General features: G+C 42.5%; 1 protein-coding gene across 1 annotated transcript in view; it reads left to right on the top strand.

Annotated features, from left to right (window-relative positions):
* Positions 1 to 26,638, top strand: part of ERBB4 (erb-b2 receptor tyrosine kinase 4) — a 376,355-nt gene that overhangs the window by 254,428 nt on the left and 95,289 nt on the right. The window contains exons 17-19 of the mRNA XM_066322426.1: positions 15,331 to 15,463; positions 18,573 to 18,695; positions 20,919 to 21,017. Coding sequence (XP_066178523.1) covers positions 15,331 to 15,463; positions 18,573 to 18,695; positions 20,919 to 21,017 — 355 coding nt within the window. The remainder of the gene's footprint in view (positions 1 to 15,330; positions 15,464 to 18,572; positions 18,696 to 20,918; positions 21,018 to 26,638) is intronic.

The raw sequence follows: 26,638 nt of genomic DNA, 5'->3' as shown, positions 1-26,638 counted from the left end.
TTTGCTGCCTTCTGGCAGTTGCATTCAGTGGTTTTTGTTGGAATAGCACATAATAGCACCTTCCAGCATATTCTGGATCAGCAAAAGGATGAGTATGCCTGCTCCCAAGAGGGGGATAGCTGTTGGCTAAAAGGATGATTCAAAAACTGTAAATACAATGCTCTGCTGTTCATTAAGAAAATACTCTGGACCGTCAGGAGAGGCTGGTTCCTTTCAAGTTCACCAGAAAAGTTCAGCTAGTGCAGTTATTGGAGTGAGACTGTGGTGGACAAAGTTTTTACCTAAAGTATTAATTTTAATTGGTTTATCCTTGCTAGGCTTCACTCACCTTAATGCTAGGAGAGAAAAGGTCATCAGATGAGGAGTGAAGTTTTTGTTTTCTGTTGTGTGTGAGGTTGTCCATCTAAAGATGTGATCAGGAGCACGTGTTGGATGTGAGAGGAAAGAACCAGCACCAGCAGTGATGTTCCTGGTCTGAGTAAGCTGGTGTCTCTGTTTATGCCCCAAGAAATACTCATTTACATTTCCCTTTTAACTAACAGAAACTAATTAGACAGGCCCACTATTGTCAAGTGCTTAAACAGAATGTTGTGGAGATGTTAACTCTAATTACAATCCTGTTGCTAGCTTAGTATCCAAAAAGGATGTCCTCTCAACAAATCATCACTTCCTCAACAACACCAACAACAAAAAAGCTGGTTTTATCTACTGCTTATGTGTACAAGAGCTAATTAACAGTAAACCCTGTGTAATGCAGGCAAATCCTTTCATAGCTGTTTTGTAGCCCGTCACAGTATGACTTCAACAGAATTTCACAGCAGCTCTCAGTAGTTGGTGGGGAAGGGAAACCACCTCTAATAAATTGCTTCTGTTCATGGTTTTCACGGTGCTCAGCTCCATGGCTTGGAGGAAAGCACTCCATATGCTCTCTGTTTTTATAGAATAATTGTGGTTGTTCTGCAGGGGCAGAGGATCTCTGTATAAGATAAGAGGGAAAAGAAGATCTGTGAGTAAAGCTAAGCTATGTTACTGGGTTGGTAAAAGATGCTACTCTCGAGAGACTCTTAATGTGGAGCTTTCTGAAAATGTGTCAGAGCACAGCAGTTGAAGAAACAGATTTATTTTTTAAGAACCAGACTAGAAAAAAAGACAGTTTCAGATGCTTCCTCCATGGGTTGCATAGATTTACACATCATCAAAAAGGACAAAGTCACAGAACCACAGAATGAGCTGGGTTGGAAAAGACCTTTGAAATCATGAAGTCCAACCAATGACCCAACACCACCTCAACTAAACCATGGCACTGAGTGCCACGTTCAGGCTTTTTTTAAACACCTCCAGGGACAGTGACTGCACCACCTCCCTGGGCAGCCCATTCACCCTTTCTGTGAAGAACTTCTGAATGCTCAACCTAAACCTCCCCTGTGTCCTCTTGTCCCATTGCTGGTTTCCTGGGAGAAGAGACTGATCCCCACCTGGCTGCAGCCTCCTTTCAGGTTCATGAAAGAGAACTTGCCTCTACTGAACTGGTTCTGAACCTTTGCTGAGGGCACTTTAATTCTTGCCATGGCACTTCCCTGCCTGGAGCTTTAGGAGGAGTACATTTGGAGTACCCCAGTGATGTGAATGAAAGTCACTGCAGTGACCTCCTCCATTTTTTTACCACTTCCACATTTTTAGACTGATCTTCTTGTGAAAGGGTGTAGGTGGGTATTCCTTTCTTCCCTGTTGTACAGATAGAATCCTAGAATAGTTTGCATTGGAAAGGGCCTTAAAGCCCATCCAGTTCCAACCCCTCTGCCGTGGGCAGGGACAACTTCCTCTAGCCCAGGCTGCTCCAAGCCTCATCCAACCTGGCCTTGGACGCTTCCAGGGATCCAGGGGCAGCCACAGCTTCTCTGGGCACCCTGTGCCAGGGCCTCCCACCCTCACAGGGAAGAATTCCTTCCTCATGTGTGACCTAAATTTCCCCTGTTTCAGTTTGAGGTCTGAGCACAGTTAATAAATCGCTCATTGTGATAAAGCTGTTCTGTGCCACGTTCAGAAAGATTTGTCTGTGATCAGTGAGGGTCTGTGCTTCATCTGCTTTGCTCAGCAGGGTTGGCTGGCATGGACTCATGGTGTGGAAGGACTTAGTAGGATATGCTGCTGTAGACTTGCTATATAGGAATAAACTTTTTAAGGTCGGGGGAGTGAAAGAACTGGAAGCAATTCTTACACAATTCTGTTTAAAATCTGTTCTGTGGCTCCAGTAGTTTGAGCATCCTGTTGAGAGAGCACAGGATGGAGTGAGGTCAGAAATCTGATGTGTCTAAAAGTTTGTTATAGAACAAGTAGAATGTGAGCAATAAACTTTTGCAGGATCTTGATACTGTTGGTACTCACTGACCAAGTTTCTCAGCAGCTGTGCTCGTTTTTGATAGGAAAATTCTTTGTTTGGAAAACTGACTAAATTATCTTTACTGAAACTATGAGCAGGAAAAAATGATGAGTGACAAAGGGCAAATGGGATAGGTCAGTGCAGGAAGAAAAGAAGCAATAGGAAATGCAAATTAATAAATGGTTTGTTAGAATGGAAAACAACACACAGGGCCATTGCAGAGGTCATTGCTTTTGTTTCTCGTCACCCTTGTATTGTGTGTCTGTATTGATTTGGCTACACAAATAATATACAATGCAGAAATAAAATTGTGCCACAGAGAGGTGACCTTATTATAAAGCAACAGTATATATCTCACTGCTGTCCAATGGGTTTCCCTCATGACTGGAAATAAGGATTTAATTTAGATTTAATGTTGTTATAAATTAATTATCTAGTATTAAATATACATTTGTAGAGCTTTCAAAATATGGAAGATGTAGGGTTGTTTAAACCTCAGTGAATGGTTTCTTAATAATTCATTAATATTTAATATATAATAACTCAGAACTAAAGCTTATGGTCTTACTTCCAATTTACCTGTGCAATGTAGGGTTTGACACTCAGTCGGAAAAATTTACATGACAAATGTGTTTGAGTTGAGAGCCCAGCCCAGACTTAATTCTCTGCAATCTCCCTTACTCCTTGTGACCTTACTCAGCTGTGAAGGAGCTGCAATTCCTGCATGAAATGGGAAGCTCTTGGCTGGGGTTCTTTAGAGCAGCTCATCCCCCCTTTTGCTTTTCATTGCCTGTTAAACACCAGTTTTCTCCAATGGTGGGGCACAGAACATGTAATGCAGATAAGAGTTTGCACATTGGCATTACCTTTTCTGTTTGTTTTACACACTAAAATGTGTGTTTACTTCTCAGTTAAATTGCAAGGGCTTTTCCAGCGCTGAATCAAAACTAGCAGATAACTTGTTAATGATGATAGTATAGCTGCAATTTGCTGTCAGTCCTTTTCGTTTGTTTTTCCAGGAATGGAAATACCAGTGTTCAATTTGATACTTTAGTAGTGTGTAGCAGCACAATGGTAAACGAGTTAAAGTAATTAAACAAGCTGTAGGATTCAAGGAATTAACCAAGTCCTGACTTTAGTGCTATGTGTGGGAAGTTGCACCTCAGCATTTACCAAAGGTGGGAGCACAAATACCAGCAATCATGCAGGAAGAGAGCATTAGGAAATCAAGCCATCAGACCAAATTACTTAATCTCACTATAATTTTTTTCCATGCTGTAAAGCAAAGCAAAGCAACAGGGTGAGAAAATGTCATGTAAATTATCTGTACCTTTGGGTAGTAGTTTCAAAAAACTAAATTGGATTTCTAGTGGGAAAGGGGTCTAATACTAAACTCATTCCCCATGCCATGCCCTCCCTTTTTCAGTTCAGCTTCCTTTGCATCTCCTTTCTGTAAAGTAGAGTTATTTTGCCTCTTTTCTCCCTCTTTTTAGTGGTAGTGGACGGAGTTGAACAAGAATGTAGACCCTGTACCTTCAGAGAGACTGATTCTTTTCCCAGGAATGTGTGTTAGAGAGGCTTTGGAGAAGAGCCATTGGAAATAGTACCTTGTCTCTTGGAATGAAGTTTAGGAACTCAAACAGCTAAAGCTTGTTTTGGCTGAAAGTGAAGGTGTAGAGCCAGATTCTCCTCTAGAGTTACAACAGGTAAGGAGATGAAAGTTGGTTAAGGATGGCACTAAGTCTAGCAGACTGAAAAGGAGAGTTGGGTGTCTGTGAGGTACAAAAAGGGTGAAATCTGAGAGACAGACACTCAAACCAGCGAAATGCCAATGCCTTTCTAATAAAGGGTATTAATCCCTGGAATGATTTTCTGTGGTTCTCTTGTCCAGCACTAGACTTGTGAAATCAAGACTTGGAGGTTTTTTTTGCAAGCAAGAGCAGTTTGTGCCAAGCTTGGAGGCAGAGGGTGGTGTGGCTGCTCCTGCCACGTGACAGGACACTTCCATGTCTGTGGCAGTAGCTTCCAGCTGTGATCAGCTCTTGGCTCGTGGTCTAAGCTAGAATGTCCTTTGAAATTTGATTCAGAGTACTGAGTTGGACACAGACAAGCAAATCCAGCTGCTGAATCCTGGGCTTTGGCTCCTGTCAGCTGCGAGTGAGGCACAGAGGGAGAGTTCCACATGACTACACAAGATTTCTGTTGTGTTCACGTGTTCTTAGGTCAGGTAAAATTCTAAGTTTTCAGACTGTCCTTTGCCAGGGGAGACGAGAAACTCGTTCAGATCTTATCAGTACTATTGTCAAAAAGCTTCATGCCTTTTTTTTTCCCCAATCTGATGTAAATTTTTAATGACACCATCTTCACTTGCTGGTGAACAAGATCATTTGCAGACGTATTGGCTGTTTTATCAATAGAAGATAATGTCGAAAATGATTTCTGTAGTTATCTGAGATTGAGCAAATGGTAAAACAGGCAGGGAAAGGTTATGGGATAATGTGAAGAGCAGGGGCTGGCTAGTTCTGATTGAGCTTTTCTTTGGCAGAGGGTTGTGAGGAGGTAACTGTGTTTGCCTGTTGTGGTACATTTCTCAGCAGAGGTACTAGTTTTCATACTGAAGAGTTGTGGCATTTATGCAGAAATCTGAGAACAAATACACCATCAGGAGAAGGACCAAGCTTTGGTTAAACATGGTCCAGTCATGATGTAATCCCTGATCTGTCAATGATACAAAGTTTTTCTAGTAATGCCTAAAGGAAAACTCTCTGAAATGCAATCAGCCTTTTCATTAAAAAGTGTGAACTTTTTCCTCAAACAATTTGTCTTGGACTCCCAGTACTCTGCCTGTGACATAGCATGTCCTCTGGAAACACAGGATTTCAAAGCAATGCACCAGTGTTGGACATCTCTTAAAATGCTCACTTGGATTTTTGTTACATGTTCTTACTGTATTCACTGTTCCATTTAAACTCATAGTTGTCATAAATCCAATAAAATGTTTAGATGCTGTCACTGAAATTAGGTAGTAGATATGTCTCAGAAGGCACAGAAGCTGTAAAGCACCGTAACATGAGTGAGAAGAAGTGGTAACAGTGGAAAAGCAGAAGGAAGCAAAAGGATGGAAGATGTAGTTTTATTCGTTACCATTTCTTTTGCTCAAATTAGTCCTGCAAGGTTGGAATCTGTAGGCCCAAAGTCAGTGTAGGTCATGCTGAAGAGGAGACAAGAGTGCAGTCCCTGCTTTTGGTGATTTGGTATGTTCATCTGCAAACTGATCAGGAAATAATGCTGGGAACATGGGCCAGGGAATGCAGATCCTGTAGGCTGCTGGGACAGAAGCAAACTGCAGTGATGTGGTAGACTGGAGGAAGGTGTGTAATTCCAGAAGGGCAGCTCAGCAGCATGGCAGTGGCCAGACCCATCAGGCTTGAACCAGCCATGGGGATATTTTCAGTTCATATGCCAGTGGTGTCTGTATCCATGGGCATTGCTCTGCTTGAGTAAACAGCCTTCCTTAAAAAACATGTGCAAATTTCAGAAGTAAATCACATCTTCCCCTGCCCCCGATGGACCGATGAAGGGAGAAAAAGAAAAGGTAAAAAGCATCCCTGCATTAAAATGGACCACTAGTTGTTAATATGCATAGTCTCAATCACAGCAGGGATAAGTGACAGAGAACAGGTTGAAGAGCTAATATCCTTGCTTGAAAACTGTCCCATCTCCCATAGATAGGCTTTTCCCTCCCTCAGTGGCAGTGATGTCCTCTGCATGGGAATAATTGGGATGCAGGCTAAGTTCAGTGCTGTCTCACTTCTGCTCGGGGTGAATCCTCTCTGCTTTCATTTCCTGGATCAGGGCTGCCAATTCCAAACTTCAAGATGTTTGAGTCATCTTCTAACCAATGGATTTTTAAAACAGGGGAGCAGTTTCCAGGAAGCTTCCAGTGAGTAGGAGGGTATCACTGAGAAAGCAAGCCAAAACCTATAGTTGTATCAATATGTTTGTATATACCCTCTCAAGGTTTCATCAGCCTTTTTGTGCTGCTGATTCCTTAAATGTTTCAAATACATATATTTTTGAGGTGGAATGAGAAGCAATCCCTCTGTCCTGCATGACAGAGGCAGGGGGAAAAAATAGTATTGAAGCATTCTCTCTCCTTGGGCTTTTTTTTTTTTTTTTTAATTTTCTTGACCTCTAACGAGCTTCAGACTCTGTGAGACCTAAAAGGCACAAAAAGTCAGCAGGATCCACTGCCTGCCAAAGCACTGGTACTTAGGTGTGGGGATTTGGTGGGATGGGGAAAGGAAGGGGGTTGTGATTGAAAGAGGAAAAAAGGATTTTTAAGCTGGATCACTGTTTCCCCAGATGCTTGGCCTGTTCTGTTCTGGCATTTCAGCAGCTGTCAGAAGATGAGTTTCTTTAACATTTAGAAGCTACAGAGATAAAGCAGTAAAATCTGGAATGTTCTGTCGTATAGAAATTTGGGAGAAGGAAAGACCAATTTTCCTAAATTATCATTTTCCTCGATGTGGACTATAAAACAGCCATGACAAAAGAGCAGTTGGAGAGTTGGGGCTGCTCTTAACAAACACAACCCTGTGGTCAGCAGAGCTGAGAGCAGAATGGTGCTCACAGAGGCTGCTTTCCACAAAGTGGATGAGATTCCTTTGGCTGGCTGTGGGGACAGAAGAGAGCAGTGACAGTGGGTGTGTTTGCGGCTTCTGTGCTGAACTTTTCTTCCTAGAATGGCCTGTGGGGGAATGCTGGCCGTCATTAGACTTAAGTTAGAATTAAAAGGAGTTGCAAGATACTCCAGAGTTTCTCTCTGGTTCATTTGGTAACATAAGAATGACTGGGAAGTGACTGATAAGTTATTAACCCAGAAGAAGTTTTGGGCATAGAATTGTGTAAGGAGTGATCCTGTACAAACCTGTATCAGGAACAGGATGTCAGTTTTATATGTGCTTTTTGCCCAGTAAGCAAATGGGATTTTCTAGTGGTTGATATAATGTGTGTGGGATGTTTAGACAGTATGCTATTCCAGTAAAACACTTGTGATAAATCCAAAAGCAGCATCAGGCATACTCAAAGAAATTCCTTATACCCTACACTTTATCTGCCTTCAATTTTTCTCTCTATTTATGAGCATTGGCTGAATTTCTTCCCTGCTATGCTCCACAAAGATAAATTCTGCCTATTTAGAACTCAAGTGATGAGTAACTAAAGTCTGTGCTGAAGTGAACAGCATCATGGCTGTAACTGGTGTTCTAATAAATGTCTCAAATGCTATATTTATATAAACATGCCAGGGCAGAGTGAAGTGTGACTGTTTTGATTTAGGCTTTGAAAGAAAGGTTTTTAACTGTAGGTGTGCATGAATGTACGTAACACATGAAAGATAGGGATGCATATTTCCAAAGACATCCTGCTACAAATCCTCCATGCACTCTCATCTCAAACATAGCTCCAAAAGATGCTTTAATGCCACCACTTGTTGAAAAACCTCATCTGAAACCCACATAAGCTCTTATTACAGAAAAAAATATTGGATATGACAAGAAACTTGAAGATTGGTGATGCCTTGAGTTTTAGTTTTCATGTTTTTCAGATTCTGTGCTGCCCAGGGCTGCAGTTCTGAGCCTCATATTAAGTGTCACTCAGCTCTTCACAGAGCAGGGGGACAAAACAAATACTTTTCCTTCTGCAGACCAAGGACAATGGTCACAAGTTTTCAGGCCCAAAAGCACAAACAATGGTGAGAAAACAAGAAGGATGGGACTTCACAACCTGAAGCTGTAATTGGACAATTAAACCCCAATATGCAAATGGACCAAAACTTATAGAAGTATGAGACTGCATGACTGGTCATCTGTTTTGTGACCACTTGGGGTCCACCTTGGGTGTAGCCCTGGCCAGGCTCTTGTCCTGCCCAAGGTGTACCTTTAAGGCCCTTCAATAAATACCTGCTTTATTCTCTACCTCTGCCCAGTCTCTGTTCCAGGTCAGCCCTCCCAAGGCACCATTGGGAACAGAGTGTGATAGTTCTATTCTCATCTCTTTATCATGTCCCATTTCGTTATCCTAGAATCAGAGAATGGTTTGCATTGGAAGAGACCTGAAAGATCACCTCATTCCACCCCTTGTCATGGACAGGGACACCTTCCACTATCCCAGGCTGCTCCAAGCCCCATCCAGCCTGGCCTTGAACACTTCCAGGGATCCAGGGGCAGCCACAGCTTCTCTGGGCACCCTGTGCCAGGGCCTCACCACCTTCACAGGGAAAAATTTATTCCATATATGTAATCTAAATTTCCCCTCTTTCCATTTTGGTGTTTAGTTTTTCTTTTCTGCCAGTGTTTAGTGCTGTACCTTAGTCTTACTGTTCCCTTATGTGCAGGGGCTTGTTCCCCTTGGAGAGGTGCTCGGCCAGAGGTTGGGGCTCTCTTCAATGAACAGAGTTCTTCTTCATAAAGGAGAAACATAAAGTCATAAAGCTTCAGAGGAAGGAGTCTGGTTCAGAATGTCAGGTCCCCAAGTACAAGCCTTGAAGGCTCTCTGCTGTGAAATATTCCTGGAGCTTGACAAAGCAAATGCTTGCTGTCCCAAGTAACTCAAAGCTGGAACAGGAAGGAGTCTGGTGTTCTCAACATTTAAACACAATATCTGCTCTGTGCTCCTTAAAGATTCTGAATGATTGCTTTCAGAAAAGGCAGGTGTAAGAAGAGAAATCAATGCATTTTTTGAGGAAAGATATTAATTTGGGAAATAAAGTAAAAATGAAGGCCATGAGCTAGAGAAACCTCCTTGCAGCTCCTTAGAGGTAGACAATCCACCTGTGCAGTCTACAGGCACAGTCATGTGTGAGTTTACGTATTTCTTCTGTTGAATAGCTCAATTTCAGCAAACACTTAACACAACTTAAGTGAATTACAAGCACTTTCCACCAGCGGAATCCACAAAGTGTTTAAAAAAAATAACAAAAAGCGGAGCACAATATTCAAAGAGTTTTTCTCCTGATAGTTATTTAAAAACACTCCTGAACTTTCCCTCATGTTCTCTATTCTTTGTACTTATAAAAACTTAGTGCAGAGCAGTGTGCTCCAGTTGTGAGCTACAGTTTGTAGCTATGAGACCCAGCTCAAAACTGGATGTTTTGGTACCTGTAGATTTAATTTTCATTAATCAATGAAAAACACACATCACTTGTGTTTCTCAAGTGATGGAACAGGCCCTGCCGTGGGTTGTGCTGCTCTGGGGTGCTCCTGGATCAGACAGCAATTGAACAGCAGACAGGCTGTGTTTTTATTGCAGAAAAGTGTGTTTTCTTAATTAATAATCTCATGTACACAGGCATGATGGGCCAGCTGACTGCCACTGTTGCAGAGAAGCTGAGTTGATTGCTTCTAACTGGAATTCTTTATGCAGGGAGAAACTCTTTGAGCTTATGCTGATGGTTTTGGTTTCAGAGCAGCCCATCAGCATCCCTGCTCATTACAGCTCTAGTTTCCTTGATAAAGCACGATATTATTGTTTCCAAAGAAAATGGTAAATAGGACAGCTTTATAAAGCAGATTGCTCTTTTACTTGCTGAACTGGCTTCACCTGTGAGTCCAGTCTAGTAGGTTTAACTGGCTTTGTGTTGCTGGCAAATCAATCTACATTATATGGGGCATGACTTGGCATATTTTAAAAAGAATGCTAATCTGTTTATTTAAGGCACAAGCCTCAAAACAGAGTCACTGTTCAAGCTCTTAACTATAGCATTTCTTATTTAAGTTGAGGCAGAAAAGAAAAATCTCAGCCTAAAAATGGCAGGGGTGCAAGAGATTTTATTGGGACTTTTCTGTTTTAGAGGAGGAGAAGCCCATAGAAAACTTTGATATTGATGCTGTAATCCCAGAGATTTCTGTAATTATTCCTAGTCAGATGTAATAACAGGGATTTAAAATTGAGAGTTCTTAGTAATTTATAGTGAAAACATAATAGAGTGGTAGTTCTGAATTATGCCGTTCAGATTTAAAACCAGTTTTAGAGAAATCCATTGTGCACTGTGTGTGGTAATAAAAATGCCATCGATTTTTAATCAATACATATGAATGTGTAGAATGTTAGGCTGTATTGATTTTCAAAGCTGGGCCTAATATTTTTTTCTCTATCTTCATTTACTTTGCTGAGTAAAACGGGGACTCCACCATTCTTAAAAAAGAGGTGTGAGTAGACCCTGCCTTTACAGGCATTGATACAAGAACCAGTGTGGGCAAGGAAAAAGCAGTTTTGTCACCAGTGTTTGTCCACATGAGCCTTGGCCAAAGGGAAAGCTGCGTCTGCTCTTTGGTGATGTTTAAGTGCTGAGGGGACCCAGACACAGACTGCAACCCTCAGGTCATTTTGCACGTTGAAAAGTTGTGGCTCGTTGAGAGTTTGCCCATCTCTGGATTAAATGTGGAATTGGTAGTAATTGTGTAACTGTGAGATCGGCTGTGAGTTAAAATTTGTTTACTCATGATTAGAACTCCTAATCTGCCCATAAATAGGGCCATTTATCGGTATTCAAACACCCTCAGATCAGGAGGAGAGAGGGGGAAGGCTGCCTTGTTCTTGAAAAAGAGTATAATGCAAAGCAGTCTTGATGTGAATAACATCAGATGAATGCTTGCCACCCCTGGGGTGAACACCAGGCACTCTGGATGTTGTGGCTGTCCTAAAATAGTCACAAAAATGGACGGCCAGTCACAAGGTCTCACATTTTTATAAGTTTTGGTCCATTTGCATATTGGGGTTTAATTGTCTAATTACAGCTTATGGGTATGAAGTCCCATCATTCTTGTTTTGTCTCTTCAGCCCACTATTGTTTATGCTTTTGGGCCTGAAAACTATTGTAAAGATTTTAGGTCTTTGCACAGCAGAGAGAGGCTGTTGAAACATCCACAAATTTGCTTCCCAGCCTGGTTGTTTATCTTGTATATTTTAAATACTGAGATTATCACCCCAGGATTAGCAGAATCCATCACATCTCTGAAAGGGCAGCTTCAAAGTTGGCTGGAACCCCCACTGATGGAAGGGGTGAGGAATGCAGAATGTGGGAAGCAACCATCAGGAAAAAATAACACCTCGGTAACAAGGATTTACGAGAAGGAACTGCTTAGCAAACACTCAGGGTTATAAAGAATCCTGTTTGGCTATAGAGATAAAAACTCAAGGAGGAGAAAACTGATAGAGGAACTTGCAGCCTTCTAACAGCTTGTCTTCAAAGCTCAGGTTCTTCACATCTCATACCAGGTGGGTGAATGCCAAGGGTGGAGAAACAGGTGGTGTTTGTCAGCTTTACTCCATGGGCCACAACTCGATTTCCTCTCCTCTTTCAAGAGTGTGAGACCGACCGTGTGCTCATCTAAATCAGTAACTAGGCTTTAATACCTGATCTCAGGGCACTGTGGGAATTGCAGATCTCCTGATCTTTGGGAGTGGATGGAATGGTATGAGCATCCTTGTCCATCCTGGAATGCTGACTTTGAGCTCAGTGTCAGTTTTGGTGTGTGGGGAGTCGGTGTTACGTGTTTCTAAATGTGAAAACACAGTACACATTTGAAAAGAAATACATATACATGAATACTTGCTCCAAAGGGAGTACTGGAATCTTTCTTTCAACTTTTAGCCACAGATATACAGTTTCTAGTTAGAGGCAAGATTTTCATGTTGTGGGGTTTTTTTCCTCCCACAGCCTCTCCAACTGATGCCTTTTCCACTTCCTACTTGGGTATTCTCTCCTCAGTTGGGGGAGGGATGTGGGATAGCAAAGTAATTACATGGGGTTGAACTATAATTCAGGGCCAGATTTCTTGGACTGCTAAGCCTGTTTTCATGAGCATGAAAATCCAGAAGCACCTAGCAGAGATTGTTTCCATGCTGTGGAGTAGATTTCCAGTGTGTAAAGGAAAGCAGAGGCTGTATCAGGAGTTTCCTGTTGGTGGATTAGTGGTGGGACAGTAAGAAATGTGAGCTAGGATTGACTTTTGGCTGTCCATTAATTATGCTGGACAGGCAGGACTGACGTGAAATTACCTCTCCTTGCTTGACTTCAGCTTTTCTGAGCCTTTTCAGTCCTCCATGCTTTTAAAAATTGCTTTAACAGGATGGGGGCTTTTGATAATGATTTTTTGTTGTTGTTGTTGTTTCATCAGCATTGCTCATGGAATTAGTTTTAAATGGGCAGTAGTTTGAGGGGGGCAAATGTCAGGAATTACAGTCGTGGAGGTGGCTGTGGGACAGCAATGTAACAAAAGTAAGTGGATTAAGCCCTTAATACCACTAGAGAAAAGGAGATTTGTGTGTCCAGCTGCCTGTGAAGCCAAACAGTTTGTCAGGTGCATGTGCAAAAAAAAATGATTAGATTAAAATAAACCAAATGGGAGAAGGTTTTGTGACTTCAGCAGCAGCTCTGGTCAGTGCCACCTTGCAGGGATCCGCGTTGAACAACCCCAGCAATGTCCCAGCAGAAAGGTAAACAGCTTATTGGAATTCATCAGGGTATTAAAGGTAAGGCTCTGCAAGCATGAAAATAAGCAGAGAACTGAGGCAGGAGAACTGTTGATATTAGCAGAACAGAGAGAAAAAGCAAAGCAAACCCAACAAACCCCAGTGATGGGGTGGCACCCTGAAAACTGGGTTTAGGAAATCATCCACACGTGGTTGAAAGCAGTGGTGAAGTGATAACAGACTTGGCATCTGGTCCTGGAGCAAATAAACCACAGGATTGTTGACTTTGGGGCTTAGCTCAGCAGCAGAGAGAGGAGAAGCTGCTGGGTATGTGACCATATCCAAGCCTGGGATGTTTGTGACTGACAGGATTTGATGCAAGGGTGATGGATTTGGGAGTCAAGGCGACTGATCACTATTTGAGTGGAAAATACAGCTTTTTCTGTGTTTCACTGATTTTTTTAGCATTTAAATATGTTCCTTTATTGCACATTGTACTATCCCTTTCATGCCTCCTTTTTAAGCTGGCTTGATAACATGTTTAGGTGGTACCTCCTGAAAACTCAGGTACAGTATAGCATATTTCACATTAGCAACTAAAATGCTTGTTTAGTGAAGTAATTGAAAATGATTTCCTGTTTTTCAATTACCTACTAAAAATGAGGACATTCTTTCAAAGTCAGTGAGAGTTCACATGATGAATCATAAAGATCCATTTTGATCCCCCCTTGTACTCTGTAACAATAGAAAGGCTACAAACCTCATTTTATTTTCTTCATTACTTATTATGTCCCCTTTAGAACCATTTCTTTATTACAGTCTATCATGTAAATATTATTTGGACTACTTTTAGAGTACACAGTACTATAAAACTGCAATTACTTACTTTGACAACTGTTATGCTAGTTATTAATATGCACTTTAAAGCTGAGAGTTCTCTTGCCTGTTTAGTCAGTCTGTGATTTGGTGGTGTTTGTTAAAAATTATATGACTGTTCATACAGCATAAAAGTGAATTTAAAAAATTCCTCTGCTCAAGAGCATTAGGCAGTACAAGCTCCACAGAAGGCTTTCGGTGGCCAGTGTTTTTCATAACTGCCTACTAAAGAGTTTCTTGCATCAGCAGTGTAGAAAGACATGGAAACAAAGAGGAGCATTGTTTGGGGTGGGCATGCCAGATTCCTTAAGCTCTGTGCTCAAAATCACAGAGTAACTACTGGGGTTAGAAAGGGCAGTGTGTTTTAAGGCTGGAGGAGGAGGTGGAGGTGGTACTGGCCTCGTGTTCCTCAAACACCATAACCTGTTTCCCAGGCAGACAACATTCCCCTGCCTTTATTTGCAAGCGTAGAGTTTCCATCATAAAGTCTGTGAACTGCAATGGGCCTTTGTGTTCCTGTGTTTACCCTGGGAAATTGTGGTAGTGGTGCTTTAAACACTGGATGTGAGAGTAGGAGGCTTCCTCAGAGGTAATGTAGACACAGCCTCATGCAGCACAGCAGGTGAGATGGCACTGCTTCAGGAAAGGTTGTAAGAAGAAGAATAAAGGGTTGGATAAAACAATTTAGTATTTCTGAGGGAGACTATTTAAAATTTTCCATAGCTGTGTGGTACATTTTCATTAATAGGCTGTAATGTACCTTTCATCATCATTCAGATGTAACTGAGGGAGGCTTTTAGAGCACAGCAGTGACATTTCCACAATCTTGACAACAGGTAATCTATTTCCTGAGCTTACCAGGCAATGGTTTCAGCACCATCACACTCTGCACTTGTCACGCTATGTTTTTACCCATCTTTTCACCCATCTTTTCAGCAACTGTCCAGCCATTGTTGGAAGGTGGAAGGATGTTAAATGCTGTGAGTGTGTTCATGTCGGTAAGTTGTTGGCATGCTGTGAAAATGCCTAATTTAGAGTACTGCTTTGGGTTTTTCTCTGGAGGGAGCCTGATTTGTCCATTGCCTGTGCAGGTGACCTCCAGATCTTGCCTGTGAAGTTCCCTCTCACTTCCTCCATGCTCAGGAAGGCACTTTGTGTTGGTAGCCTGGAAATTTTTCATTGGCTTGTTTTCCTCTGAATGCAGGAGCCCGTGACTCCTGCATGGTGTGGGTGCAGCCAAAGTCAGCGTAGGCAGATCTCTTGCAGGAAACTGCAGATACCTGTGTCCTCATTTTGCCACTGCAGATTTGCATTTGCCATCAAAGTGCATGTTGTGTTTTCCTTGTCCACACGACTCCTCACATGTGCATGGGGGCTTGTGAACAAAGATAGAATTGGTGTCATGATTAAATGTCATGATTAAAAACAAGCAAATTCCTACCATGTGTCAATGTGTTTGCCCTGACTTTCCATTTGGGCTGGGATTCCAGTCATAAGGCAGTTAGTAAGCTTCCCATGTGACTGTGTTTTATGTAGCCAAGCATTCTTTGGTCTCTGGCCCTAGCTGTGAGAGTAAAATCTCTGATTCTGATTGCCAGAACCCCCCTGATCGCTGCAGGAGTTATTGGTGGCCTCTTCATCATCGTCATCATGGGCCTGACGTTCGCCGTCTACGTTCGGCGCAAGAGCATCAAGAAGAAGAGAGCACTGAGAAGGTTCCTGGAGACTGAGGTGAGCTCACAGGCTGCTCGGGGAGGCATGCAGAGACATTCTGCTTTCCTACTAGAGGTGTTCAGGTCGCCAGTTGCCAGAGAGGCCTGTAGAAATCCTTTTGCTTACTTGTGCAGACTAAACTGGTGAGCAAAGTTATTCCAGATTTTCTGCGCACACTGTACAGATTCATGGCTTCTGAAGACCAAGAAGAGTTCCCCCATGAATACAAGAAGGCGTGTCCCACCAGATTTCTCAACTCTCCACTGAGCTTCTATCCCAGTTCATCAGTACATTTAGCAGCTCTCATGCTTTAATATTACAGTTTCATTCTGGCCCTGTTTAATTTAAAGCTAAAGTAAATTCCTTCAGCAAGCTCTGGTACAAACTTCCTGACTAATGGCAGATGTTCTGAGTTACTGCTGTTCCTAGTGCCTACAATGCCTTTGTAATCCAGATTTTGTCAAAGCCTGCGATGATCAGTAAGTATCAGTAATGATTATGTAATAATTATGTATTTTATTAAACCAAGATACTTCACAAAGCTTAACCAATTGAAGTTCGCAGTTCTACTGGCAAAAAAATGCGGCAGAGCTATATAACAGAGTGCTGTGATGGCTTCATCCTGCTCTTTGAAGTGTCGTTAGTGAAGGGGGCAATCTAGGAAGTGTATTTAAATATACCATTAAATGTGTATCTGTCAGCTACTGCAAAGGTGATTACTGCCATCTCCTCAGTCCCATACTTGAGGCAGTTGGCAAATGATGGTATTTTTAAATTAGGGTGCCCCTTTGTAAGATAATAAAGCTTGGAAATGCTGTTAGCTAGTGACTCTTTGATAAGACATTATTAACAGTGCTGCTTTCTCTTCTGTTCCAAGGGTTCTGCTCCCACTCATCTTCACTGTAGAGCCTGGGAGTAAATGATTTATGCATCCCCAGTCTGTTTGCACAAGTATCTTCATGTTTGGCTAGAATTTGTGTTGCTTGTTAAACACTGTTCAGCTGTATAGAAAGCTTAACCGTACTGAGTGCCTTTAGATGAATAAATCCTGCCATTGTATCAGCCCCTACTTAAGCATAAATTGTTTTAAGCTGGTGGTTCTCCTTGCATTGGCTTTGAAGTCCGGGTTTCATTTTTCATTTAGTTAGATAAAAGCTGCGGCTGGCAATAGTCCTGAGAGACCAGGGCCTCCTACTGAACATGTGGGGAAGCTGCTGTCTTGGCTGAGAAACTGAAGGGTAAATTAAGAGGATCCTGAAATAAACACATGAGCAAATAGCTTTGGTTGAAGTCTCTCTTTCTAGCTGGAGGCTGTAACAGGATTTACTCCCGCTGTAGATCATTCTCCATAAAACTCTACGAGCCTGGCTTTAGATCCCCACAACACATCCCGACCTCTCCCTGACATTTTGTGTTGGTGGGCTGAGGCACAGAACCTCTTTTCTTCCTTCACAAACTGAAAATCTAGAAATGTGCTGCCAGTGTGCCTGATTTTCCTTTACAGTAAACCGTTCTTTCATGGTATAAATACTGAACATCTGAAGTGGGAGGGAGGAAAGAGCAAACACTCCACTTGTTGCTGTTTGGTTTTTGTTATGTTTTCTTACCTGTTAATTGCCAGATACTGGGATTTCTACCTGAACAAAACTAATTAGTCTGGTCAACAAATTAAGTAGTTCATGGTGCCCAAAGAGCCATAGAAGTAGTTCTCAAGCTGCAGAGCATGCTGCATTTAGCCTTGTAAACAGGCAGCTTTGAAATGCTGTAGTGGTTTCAAAGCAATTTGAGTAGGAGGAGCCCGGAGTTATTTTCCTCATCTTGTAAAGGAACAGAATGTTTTTCTTGTGTTGTATTGAGTGTTGTCCTCTACGTGTATTTTTTATTTATTTTTGAAGAAGCATTGTTTTTCTGGCAGAGATGGTATGAGATCTAAGAGCATTTTTAACTGAATGTGCCATTGTGGCTCATTTACAAAGTTTCTTGGGACATCTTGAGCAAATTATTTAATTGCAGTAAATTAGTGGCTGTTATAAATTAGTTTTCTGCTCTAAGGTGTTTTCTCTCTAAAGTTGTCCTCCTGTGTGGTAAAAAACAGAAGTTCAGAAAAATCCTCCCTTCCTCAAAACAGAATAAGAATGTGATGAGCCATTTAGTCCAGGCCATTAAAAAGAAATATGGCCAACTTAAAAGACACTAAAATGGGCAAAAATAGGATGTGGTACACTGATAATAAATGCTATATTTCTGTCATGTAGAAAATATTTATACTGCCTCCATTATCAAAAGTCCTTGGATGTGTTACTCTGACACCAATTCAATTTCCAGTTCATAATTCCATCATGTGGTTTCTGGTGGAAATTACTGTGTTTGAGTGAGGACTTGCTTTATCTGTTCTCTTGGTTTTGTGCTGTTGCTGGTTTGCTTTTGAGGATGAAAAATCTCTCCAAGATTTTTCCAAGATCTCGACCACTGTCTTGTTCCAGTGTTTCCTTGGATTGGTTGGTCTCACTATAAACTTCTGATGGGTTTTCATGTTTAGGGGAAGGGAATACAGGTGATCTTGCCCCGGACTTGCTAACAATTAACAGCTGTCTTAATTACCTGCAGCCTCGCCCCTAATGAGTCACAGCTGTGTCCAATAAAGGTAAATGAGATAAAAGGGAGTGGGCTAGCTAGTGAGGGAGAATTGTTATGAAGGAACTCTGAAGGAGGAGGAGCGTTGAGAAAGAGGGATGTAGAAGCTCATGAAGCAGCAGGCTCCTGGGCAGAGAGAATCCCTGCAGTGAGGTCAGTGTGGGTGTGCAGCCAGAGCCTGTTGGTGGAACCTGCAGTCACAGTCTGGCTGGGGAAAAGCTGCAGTCAGAGGCTGCACACTGATCCCTGCAGGCAGAGTTCAGCAGGAAATAAGCAGCAATCAGAGGCTGCAAGGGAAACCTCCAGCAGGAGCTTGGTGCAGGCAGAGGCAGGGAATGGTTGGAGTCAGGATGGCTGAGCTGTACAGAGGAACAAACCAGGGCCCTTTGCAGGCTGGGATAAACAAGGAGTCTGTGTCTGGGCTCCTTTCTACCCTCTAACAAGAGGCCTGCTGTAGTAGCAACGTTTGAGACTGCTGGATTTTCCTTCACAGCTTGTGGAACCTTTGACCCCGAGTGGCACAGCGCCCAACCAAGCCCAGCTCCGCATCCTGAAGGAGACAGAGCTGAAGAGAGTCAAGGTCCTGGGCTCTGGAGCCTTTGGAACAGTGTACAAGGTGAGTCTTCCCCCTGCAGCCACATGTCCCCTCTTTTAACACTGGAGTAGTGAAGTTCTACATTGCAGCAAAGCGCCCTGTCCCATGGGTGGGCTCCTGAGCCTTAGGAGAGATAGGATACTTGAATTGTGTACAAGGAATGCATCCTCAGGCTCAAATGGTGGCATGCAAATGTTATTTTTTGGTGATGAAGACATGTCAGCCCCAGTCATTTTTATGTGCAAGAGGGCTCCACAGGCTGAACTGTCCTGATGGCAAAATGCAGCCCCAAGGTTTGCCCTTCTGCTCTTACATAAGAGCAGGACACTTTTGGAAAGAAGGATAAACACTGTTTTTCATTTCACAAGTGTCACGTGGGTCTTGCAACAGCTATAATAATGTAGTAAAACAATGCCATTACCTGAACTGTAACACTTCTTCTTCTTCCATTTTAATAGAAAAGATGAGTTACATCAGGGCACCCTTTAATGACTGGGATGGGAGAGTGGGACCTACAATGGAGAAACTACTTCTGTTAAAGAAGTATTTATTTTTTAAGATCTGCTGATCATGTCCAGGTGTCAGAGGCATGAAGTAGGGCTTAGTGGGCAAGTCAGACCAATTCCCCAACCTTTTGGAAGCAGCCCAAACCTGCCAAATGAAGGTGGTAGGTCAGAGCACCTGCATCTGTCCTCAAAGAGGGGAGGAAAGGAAAGGAAAGGAAGCTCAGACCAGGTTGCTATAGCTGCAAGATTAGAATAGATTTATGACTAAAGAGTTTGAATATACTTAGATTATAATAAAGTGATAGAGGTGAATGCCATGAGGTTGACAAGAACAGCAGTAGTCAAGAACGATGGAAAAGTATCTCAAGATGCACACAGTTTGTGAATTTTAATTTTGAATTTCCTTTTTAAACAAGAAAGTTCAAGTTTTTGATTCTCAGGTATTAAGTACTTAGACAAACAGCCCCAAAATGTTTCACTCGTAAGTATGTTATTCTCAGGGTGTTCTGTTCCTGCATGATGTTATGACCTGATGATAATCAGTTTTGAGAGTTTACTGATAGCTTCAGATTTCAGCATCAGAATCCAGACAGTAAATCCAGATTTTTGTTTAATTCTATCCGAATCAGTATCAGAATTTTACCTGAGTCACTAGAAAACGTACCTGATGGCCATGCTGCTATTGCTCTTTAGAAACCCTGTGTCCTGGTTTGAAAGGCAGGTGTCTAGGGAGGGGCAGGGCCTCCCTTGGAATGGAGAATGCAAATTACGATAATTTAGAAAATTCATGGGGCTCTCAGGCAAATCTGTGGGATAGGAATGACAGTTCTTTACTGCTGTGTGTCACCAGGTGAACAAACCACACCAACCCCGGCGTTAATAACAAACGGAAGCAGTAACACCCTCCCTGAGCGCGGCGCTTTCCCCTTGGGTGCAGTTCCGCGTACGGCCAGCAGGGGCGCTGCTGGCTCCCGGTGGGCAGGGCCGGTGCCATGGTCCTCCGGGGCTGCAGGGGGCGCTGTGGGCGGCCCGGGGGGCAGGCAGCGATGGCGGCTGGGCCCACACGGGAAGAGAGGGAAAAGATTGACCAGAACTCCGGAGCTGAGGCCGAAAACACAGGGCTGTAAAGGAGCAAAAAGCCTCCGAGCAGGGCTGAAGGAGCAGCAGGGGCCTGGGACAACAGCAGCACAGTGACAGGCCCCTCTTAGTGAATCAAGGATAACCGGCCTCAGTTCAGTGGCTGCTCCCAGGAGCAGAGGCTCACCCCACAGCGGAAAAAAACAGGACTGAGCTGGGCTTCTGCAGCAGCAAAATGAGTTCTTTTCCCAAGCAGCAGCTACACACACTGTCACTGTCCAAAGGCTCCCATCAGTGACAGGGAGCTTCTCCTCCCCTCTGCTTCAAGCACCAGCCATTAGTGATTCTTAGCAACGCAACGGGAAAAATTCTACCCTAAGGAAAGGAAAAAAATCAACCCCCCAACACCCTGTTGGGGACAAGAAAATCTAGAATGTTTTCTGATACAAGATGTTTCATTTTACATCAGACTTGGTTCTGATGTAAGGAGTAGTTCTATGGTTTTGTTTTTTTATTTTGTAAGTTTGTGTCTGCTCAGTTCTGAGTCTCCTAACTGATCTGCATAACACGTCAGAATGTGTCAAAAAGAGCTGTAACTCTGAATCGAGTTTTTCTGATGGTTGTCTTATTAGTCTTTTGACACCTTTTTTTCTTTTTCTAGGGCATCTGGGTCCCTGAGGGAGAAACAGTAAAGATTCCTGTGGCCATTAAGATCCTGAATGAGACCACTGGTCCGAAAGCCAACGTGGAGTTTATGGATGTAAGTAAGACACGAGCAGCATCTTTGGGTTTTGGCAGGGGAGGTGTCTTTCTGTAGCCCACAGAGGCTGTGAAGACAAATTCCTGCCAGTTTTCTTTGCTTGTATTTCAACAGCAGAAGGAGGCATGTGCACAGCATCTGGCAGGGCTGGGTGTTCTACTGCATGTGCCCCAAGGTACTTGGAGTTTTCTAATAAAGTGTTTTTTCTGTCAGTATAAGACTAAAACCTCTCTCTCTCATGGGCTAGGTATTGTATCTTTCTGTGCCAGGAAAGCCATGGAAGAGAGAGGAGGAGTTGCAGGGGAACATCTTGCCATGTATGTGGGTCTGTATTGGTTTAGAAGTCACAGGAACAGAAATTCAGCTCGGTTCTCCCCCAGTTTGGTGTTTCCAGAGTCTGGGAGCTGGCAGCAGCAGCAAAGCATAACAGAGCGGGGGGGGGATAAAATATGCTGGATTTAGAAGTCCTTTTGCTTTACTAATCTGAAATACCATGGGTAAGAGGTCAAGATGGTAATTTCCATGAATGTTCTATGATCACAGAGGCTTTGCACTCAGTTTTCAGCTCTGTGTCAAGATCAAGGCTCACTGACTCCATGAATCTCTGTATCTTATTCAGCGACAATTTTTTGACAAGTCATAGAAATTTGCACTCTTTTGTAAGTCCCTCTTGTGAACTTGACCATTACATATGACTTTCAAGTCTTGCTGATCTGTTCAGTGTCTAGGCCTAATTTGTTAGCATTAATGAGACTGTAAGCCACAAGAAGAGAAGGTACTCCCATTATGGTATGTTCTTCCACCTAGAAGTGAACAGAAATGTGTAGTTATGGATTTGTGTGTTCCAGACAGCTGTTTCATGTGTGAGTTCCTAGGCAGCTGGAGGAAGGGATTTCCTCTGCTTTTTTTACTGAGCACTGCACATTTATGTTGGTTAGATTGCTTCCAACCTTGATAATTCTATTGTTCTGTAGTTCTGTTGCATTCAGTAATCATTTTGCACAAATAATAAATAAAAAAAGGCTTTTTTTGCACTGTTTAAAATGAATTAATTGCACTAAAGGGATAACAAGTATTAGATGTTTTTGCTAAACGGACAAAGAGCCTTGCTAATAACAGAGGTGCCCAAAGAGAGGTGGGGTCCAGTGAACTGGCTGTCAGTGGTCAGTGATAGATTCCAGCCTGAAGGTAGGAAATTGTTATCACTGTATGAAAGTCAGTGGAACTGAGCAATTTGTACCAGAGCAGGATCTGACCCCTGATCTGATGGAGGAGTAATTGTAATATCTCCTCCTCTGATACTGATTAACCTTTAAGCAAAGAAACATAAGGTCCTTGGTAAAAGACCAAGTTGCTTGTCTGAGGTTTCATAGCTCAGCTTAGGTCAGTTTAGTTCACTGGACCACACTTCCCCCCAGTGTTTGCCTCAGAACATCTGATAAACGGCTCAGAAATGAAGAGACTTTTGACTGTACAGTTACAGTAGAAAAGGTTTCTCTTTAAATTAATAGTTGCTCCTGAGTCTCTGACCCAGTGGTAGCAAGATGAGGGAAAAATTAAAGTTGTTTTTAGTTCTCGAGGTTAAAAATAATCCTTAGGGGGTTTTTAATCATGATAAAAAGGAATTAGACTTCATCATTAGTTGATACAAGTGGCAATAAGGAGAAATAATATGTTTTCTATCAGTGTTGCTTTTGATATATGTGCAGTGATTTGTAATCCTTTTCCGTGCTGCACTGATGAAGATGATTAAATTTCATTCTTGTGAAATAATTACTCATCCAGTTATACAGAGGTTCTTGCCATCCTTACCTCCTAAACCAGTCATTTAGTTCCTGAAACAATACATTTTCTAAGAGAATGACCTAAGCGTTATTTATGGTTTTAATACGACTATTGCTTCCTGTCCCAAAAAAGACAGTTTTAAACACTTCAAACATTTAAGCCAAAATTTAAAATATGAGGTGGTAACCTAAATTTCTTTCACTGAAATATGAGTTAGAGTAAAAAAAATGTTTTACTCGTTCTCACTTCAAGGTTTCAGTCAGTATAGCTATCCTGATAAAACTGGATACTGTTTACTAATCTTATTTTGTGAGGAAATATTCAAATGCACATCTGAAAGCAAAATCCATTTGCCATACTTCAGTAAAAAGAGTGTTATGAATAACGGTTGTGGGATAAAAGCATTTGTGTCAGATTTTTACAGGTATATAGGTGGCTGAATGCCACTGTGAACATTCTTTCTTAAACAAGGGTCTGACAGTGTTGGTGGTGAATAGGAAGAGGAGGTTGGTGGTAAGGTGTCATTATGAGAGTCACACCCTTGGCTTTCTTTTTTTGTCATTGCTTTAGGTGTGCTTTTGTCAGCAATTATTTCTTCCTGGGTGGGGAAAGTCCTTGCACTTGTAAGTGAAAGTGAGCATTCCTTTTAGAAAGGCTCTGGGAAATGGAAAGCCTTTGGTAAACAGCACTTTGTGTGCAGAGGGAGTATTTGGGATCCTCCAGTGGCCACAGAAATGGCTAGCGTAGATGTTAGTGGCCCTGCCTATAGATCTGGTGAAAGCTCCTAATGTTGGCAGAATGTGAGTCTAACAGTGCTCTGCCAGCTCCTGAAATTCTGCTAAACGTTATGGAGGTGTAAAGAAAAACATTTTGGCTGCTGGGCTGTCATTTCAGCAGCTGAAGCCCTGCTAATGGAGCAGTAATGGCTATAATGATATAATGCCTGATGTCAGCCCTGCCTGCTCTGGCCAAGCACCTCCCATCAGGAGGTGATGAATTGGCCATCATCCAAAAGCACAGCCCTGACTTTGGATTTTTCTTGAGGGAGCCACAGCAGAGTTGATTTTCCAGGCTTTCACCTCCCATTTCCAGGTAGCCCTTTCCCTCTGCTCCCTGTGTTTATCCTTAGGTTCTATCATTGCAGTAGGTCTGTGCCTGCTACAGCAATACAAGCTGGAGTCTGCAAAATAACCTTGGCCTTTATATCTATTAATTCTTATAGTGACAACATTAGTGATAGTGCCTTGTGTACTTCACTGTGTATGGCAAATGCTGAATAAGCCACCAAAGAAATTTTTTTTCATTCAAGAAAGAGGGGGGAAAGTAAGAAATGGATTTGTAGAGAATTCTCAAAGCCTGACAGAAGGCTTACATAGTATGTATCTGTATGCCAACTCTAAGATAAAATGTGCTGACTTAGAAAGGCCATGGAATAGGACAGACACTGCTGAGAGAGAAACAGAACTAGAAACAAGTTTCAAAGCATGGCCTTACAAATAGACCAGATATTTTGGAGAAATAGAACTATGGAAGATGTACTGTAGCAGGACCCGTGTGGGGTATTTCTAGATGATTAGTTTAAAAGCATTAGCAGCATTTTGTTTCAAAAGCTGATAGGTCAAAAAACGCTCATAATGTATTGTAATTACAAAATAATTTGGCTTCTGATTGTGATGGTGTTAATTACAACATCTCACCGTTCACAGGAGACTGAAAATAAGATAAAGTTTTTAAAAGACCTCTCCATTGCCCCATCTCTGGGTCAGAAAAAGGTAATAGCTGACAAGAACCAGACTGCACAGGAGGCCTTCTATGGATTTATTTTCACCACACACAGGTTGCCATTCCTGTTTTGTAAAGTGTAGGTTTACCCTATCTCCCCACACACCTCTGGGTGTACGTTGATAATTACAGAGTCTGAAGGATTTCCCCCTCAGCATGGTAATGTGCTCAAGTTGCAGGGCACAGTTTCTGCTCTGGCAGGTCACACTCCCCTGTCCCCAAAATGGGGGCTGGAGTTTGAATTCACAGTGCAAGTGCTCTGGCTGCTGCTGTGCCTCCAGGGATGTCTGGGAGGGAGTCACCAGTAAGACACAGGGGCATCAGGAGGGAGCTCCATGCTGCTCCTCACCTAAGGCTGGGAATGGAATATGTGATGGTCCTGAGTTTTGTGGAGGGAAGAGAATCTCGTAGCGAGGAAAAAAGGCAAATGTGCAGTGAAGAGGCTACTCAATGGTAGAGCAGGGACTTACAATTTCACTTGGGAAAGCAGTTTCCCCTCCTCAGCCTCAATTTGTTTGACTGTTACGATTGTCTGATAAGTCAAGTAGCCATTGGCCTGGTCAGATGGTTTAACATCAAGCCAGTTACTCAACTGACAATGTAATAACTTCTAAAGACATGCTGCAGTTGGAGAGCATAGCAAACAGCCTTTGAGGCTAAAAACATGTTCTTAAAAAACTTGTCATGAGGAAACAGGCAGCTGATGAGGGCCTTTCCTCTAAGCTTGCTGTTTCCAGGAAGTAATCCTATGAGCCGTGGTTGTTTCCAGGATTTTGAGCCACTTACAAGTTCAGTCTATCCTCTCTGAGTTTAAATGCTCCATTATCTGTTAGAATATAATTAGAGGCTGCAAGCACAAGTCAGCATACACAGAGTTCCTTGGGAGTCCCTGAGCTCATTGAGATGAAGACAGTTTGACTGATGGTGGTCAGCTGATATTGGGCCAGAAGCTAATAATAGAAGGCAGTGCTGCTTAGCTAGGTGAGAAAGTTAACTTGGGAAAAATTAAACTGAAGGCTTTGGGATTTATGGTTGGAAATAAATTTCCCATTCTCATTTGTTTCCTAGTAAGAGAGCTTCAGAGGCAGTTGGTTTCTTTTATGGTTTTATAATTAAGATCTAGGGGCTTCCTGGCTTGGTCTGTGCTCGCTGCAGTTGCTGCTGTCTGCAGTGGCAGCACTTGGAGCGTGGGAGGACATTTGTCACGCCAAGTGCAGAGGTGGTAAGTGACAGTGACCTCCACCAGACATGTAGCAAAGCAAATTAAAGCTGCATGTAGGGGACTGACACCCACATCTTTTATTTATGTCTGGCCTAATGGACTAAATTAATAAATCACTCAGATGTGCTGCAGAAACAGCTTTTTCTAAATTGTACGCCTGTCTTACAGTAAAGACAAGCCCTCAGCTTGAGGATATCAATACCGAACTTATCTTCAGTTCAGAGGATTGAAGACAAAAAAAATCATGTAGCTGACTAGAGCATTCTTCCTCCTGTTCAGCTGAAACCCCCACAGAGATATGCAAAGGCCTAGATGCTTTCTTTGTTTCCTCAAGTATGTCTAGATGGGAAGTACACTGGAGGTACAGCTGGCTAGTCAGGTGAAGAAGGTGAGAGAAAACTTACCTGTTCTTGGTTTCCACTGCTGGCTTTAGACGTAGGAAGGTTCTGGGCTGAAGCTTTTTGGTTCTTTGCTTGGCCCAGGGTGGCATTCACAGAGCCTTGAGGCTGTGGACAGACTCTGATACACAATTTCTCACCTGACACAGGTGCATTTGCACTCAGTCTCCTTGTAAGATCCTGCCTTATGTGACTATGTGGGTGACTGGAGAAATGTTTTTTTAATATTTCTAATTCCTTGTACGCATCATGCTCCTGCCCAGCCCAGTGTTTGACCCAGGTCTTCAACAGACCATGCAGATGCTTCTGAAAGTCTGAAAAGTTGTTGCTACTAACAGTAGTTGGATCCAGATACTCCACAGTTGTTCCACTGGCTGCTTGGGAAATACAACAGAGTTAATCCTGAACCTGAGTTGAAAGGGCAGGTTTAGGAT

This window comes from Sylvia atricapilla, chromosome 7 (assembly GCF_009819655.1).
Source record: "Sylvia atricapilla isolate bSylAtr1 chromosome 7, bSylAtr1.pri, whole genome shotgun sequence".
Classification (NCBI taxonomy): Eukaryota; Metazoa; Chordata; class Aves; order Passeriformes; family Sylviidae; genus Sylvia; species Sylvia atricapilla.
The sequence above is the reverse complement of the archived record's forward strand: the minus strand, read 5'-3'. Positions and strand labels throughout refer to the sequence as shown.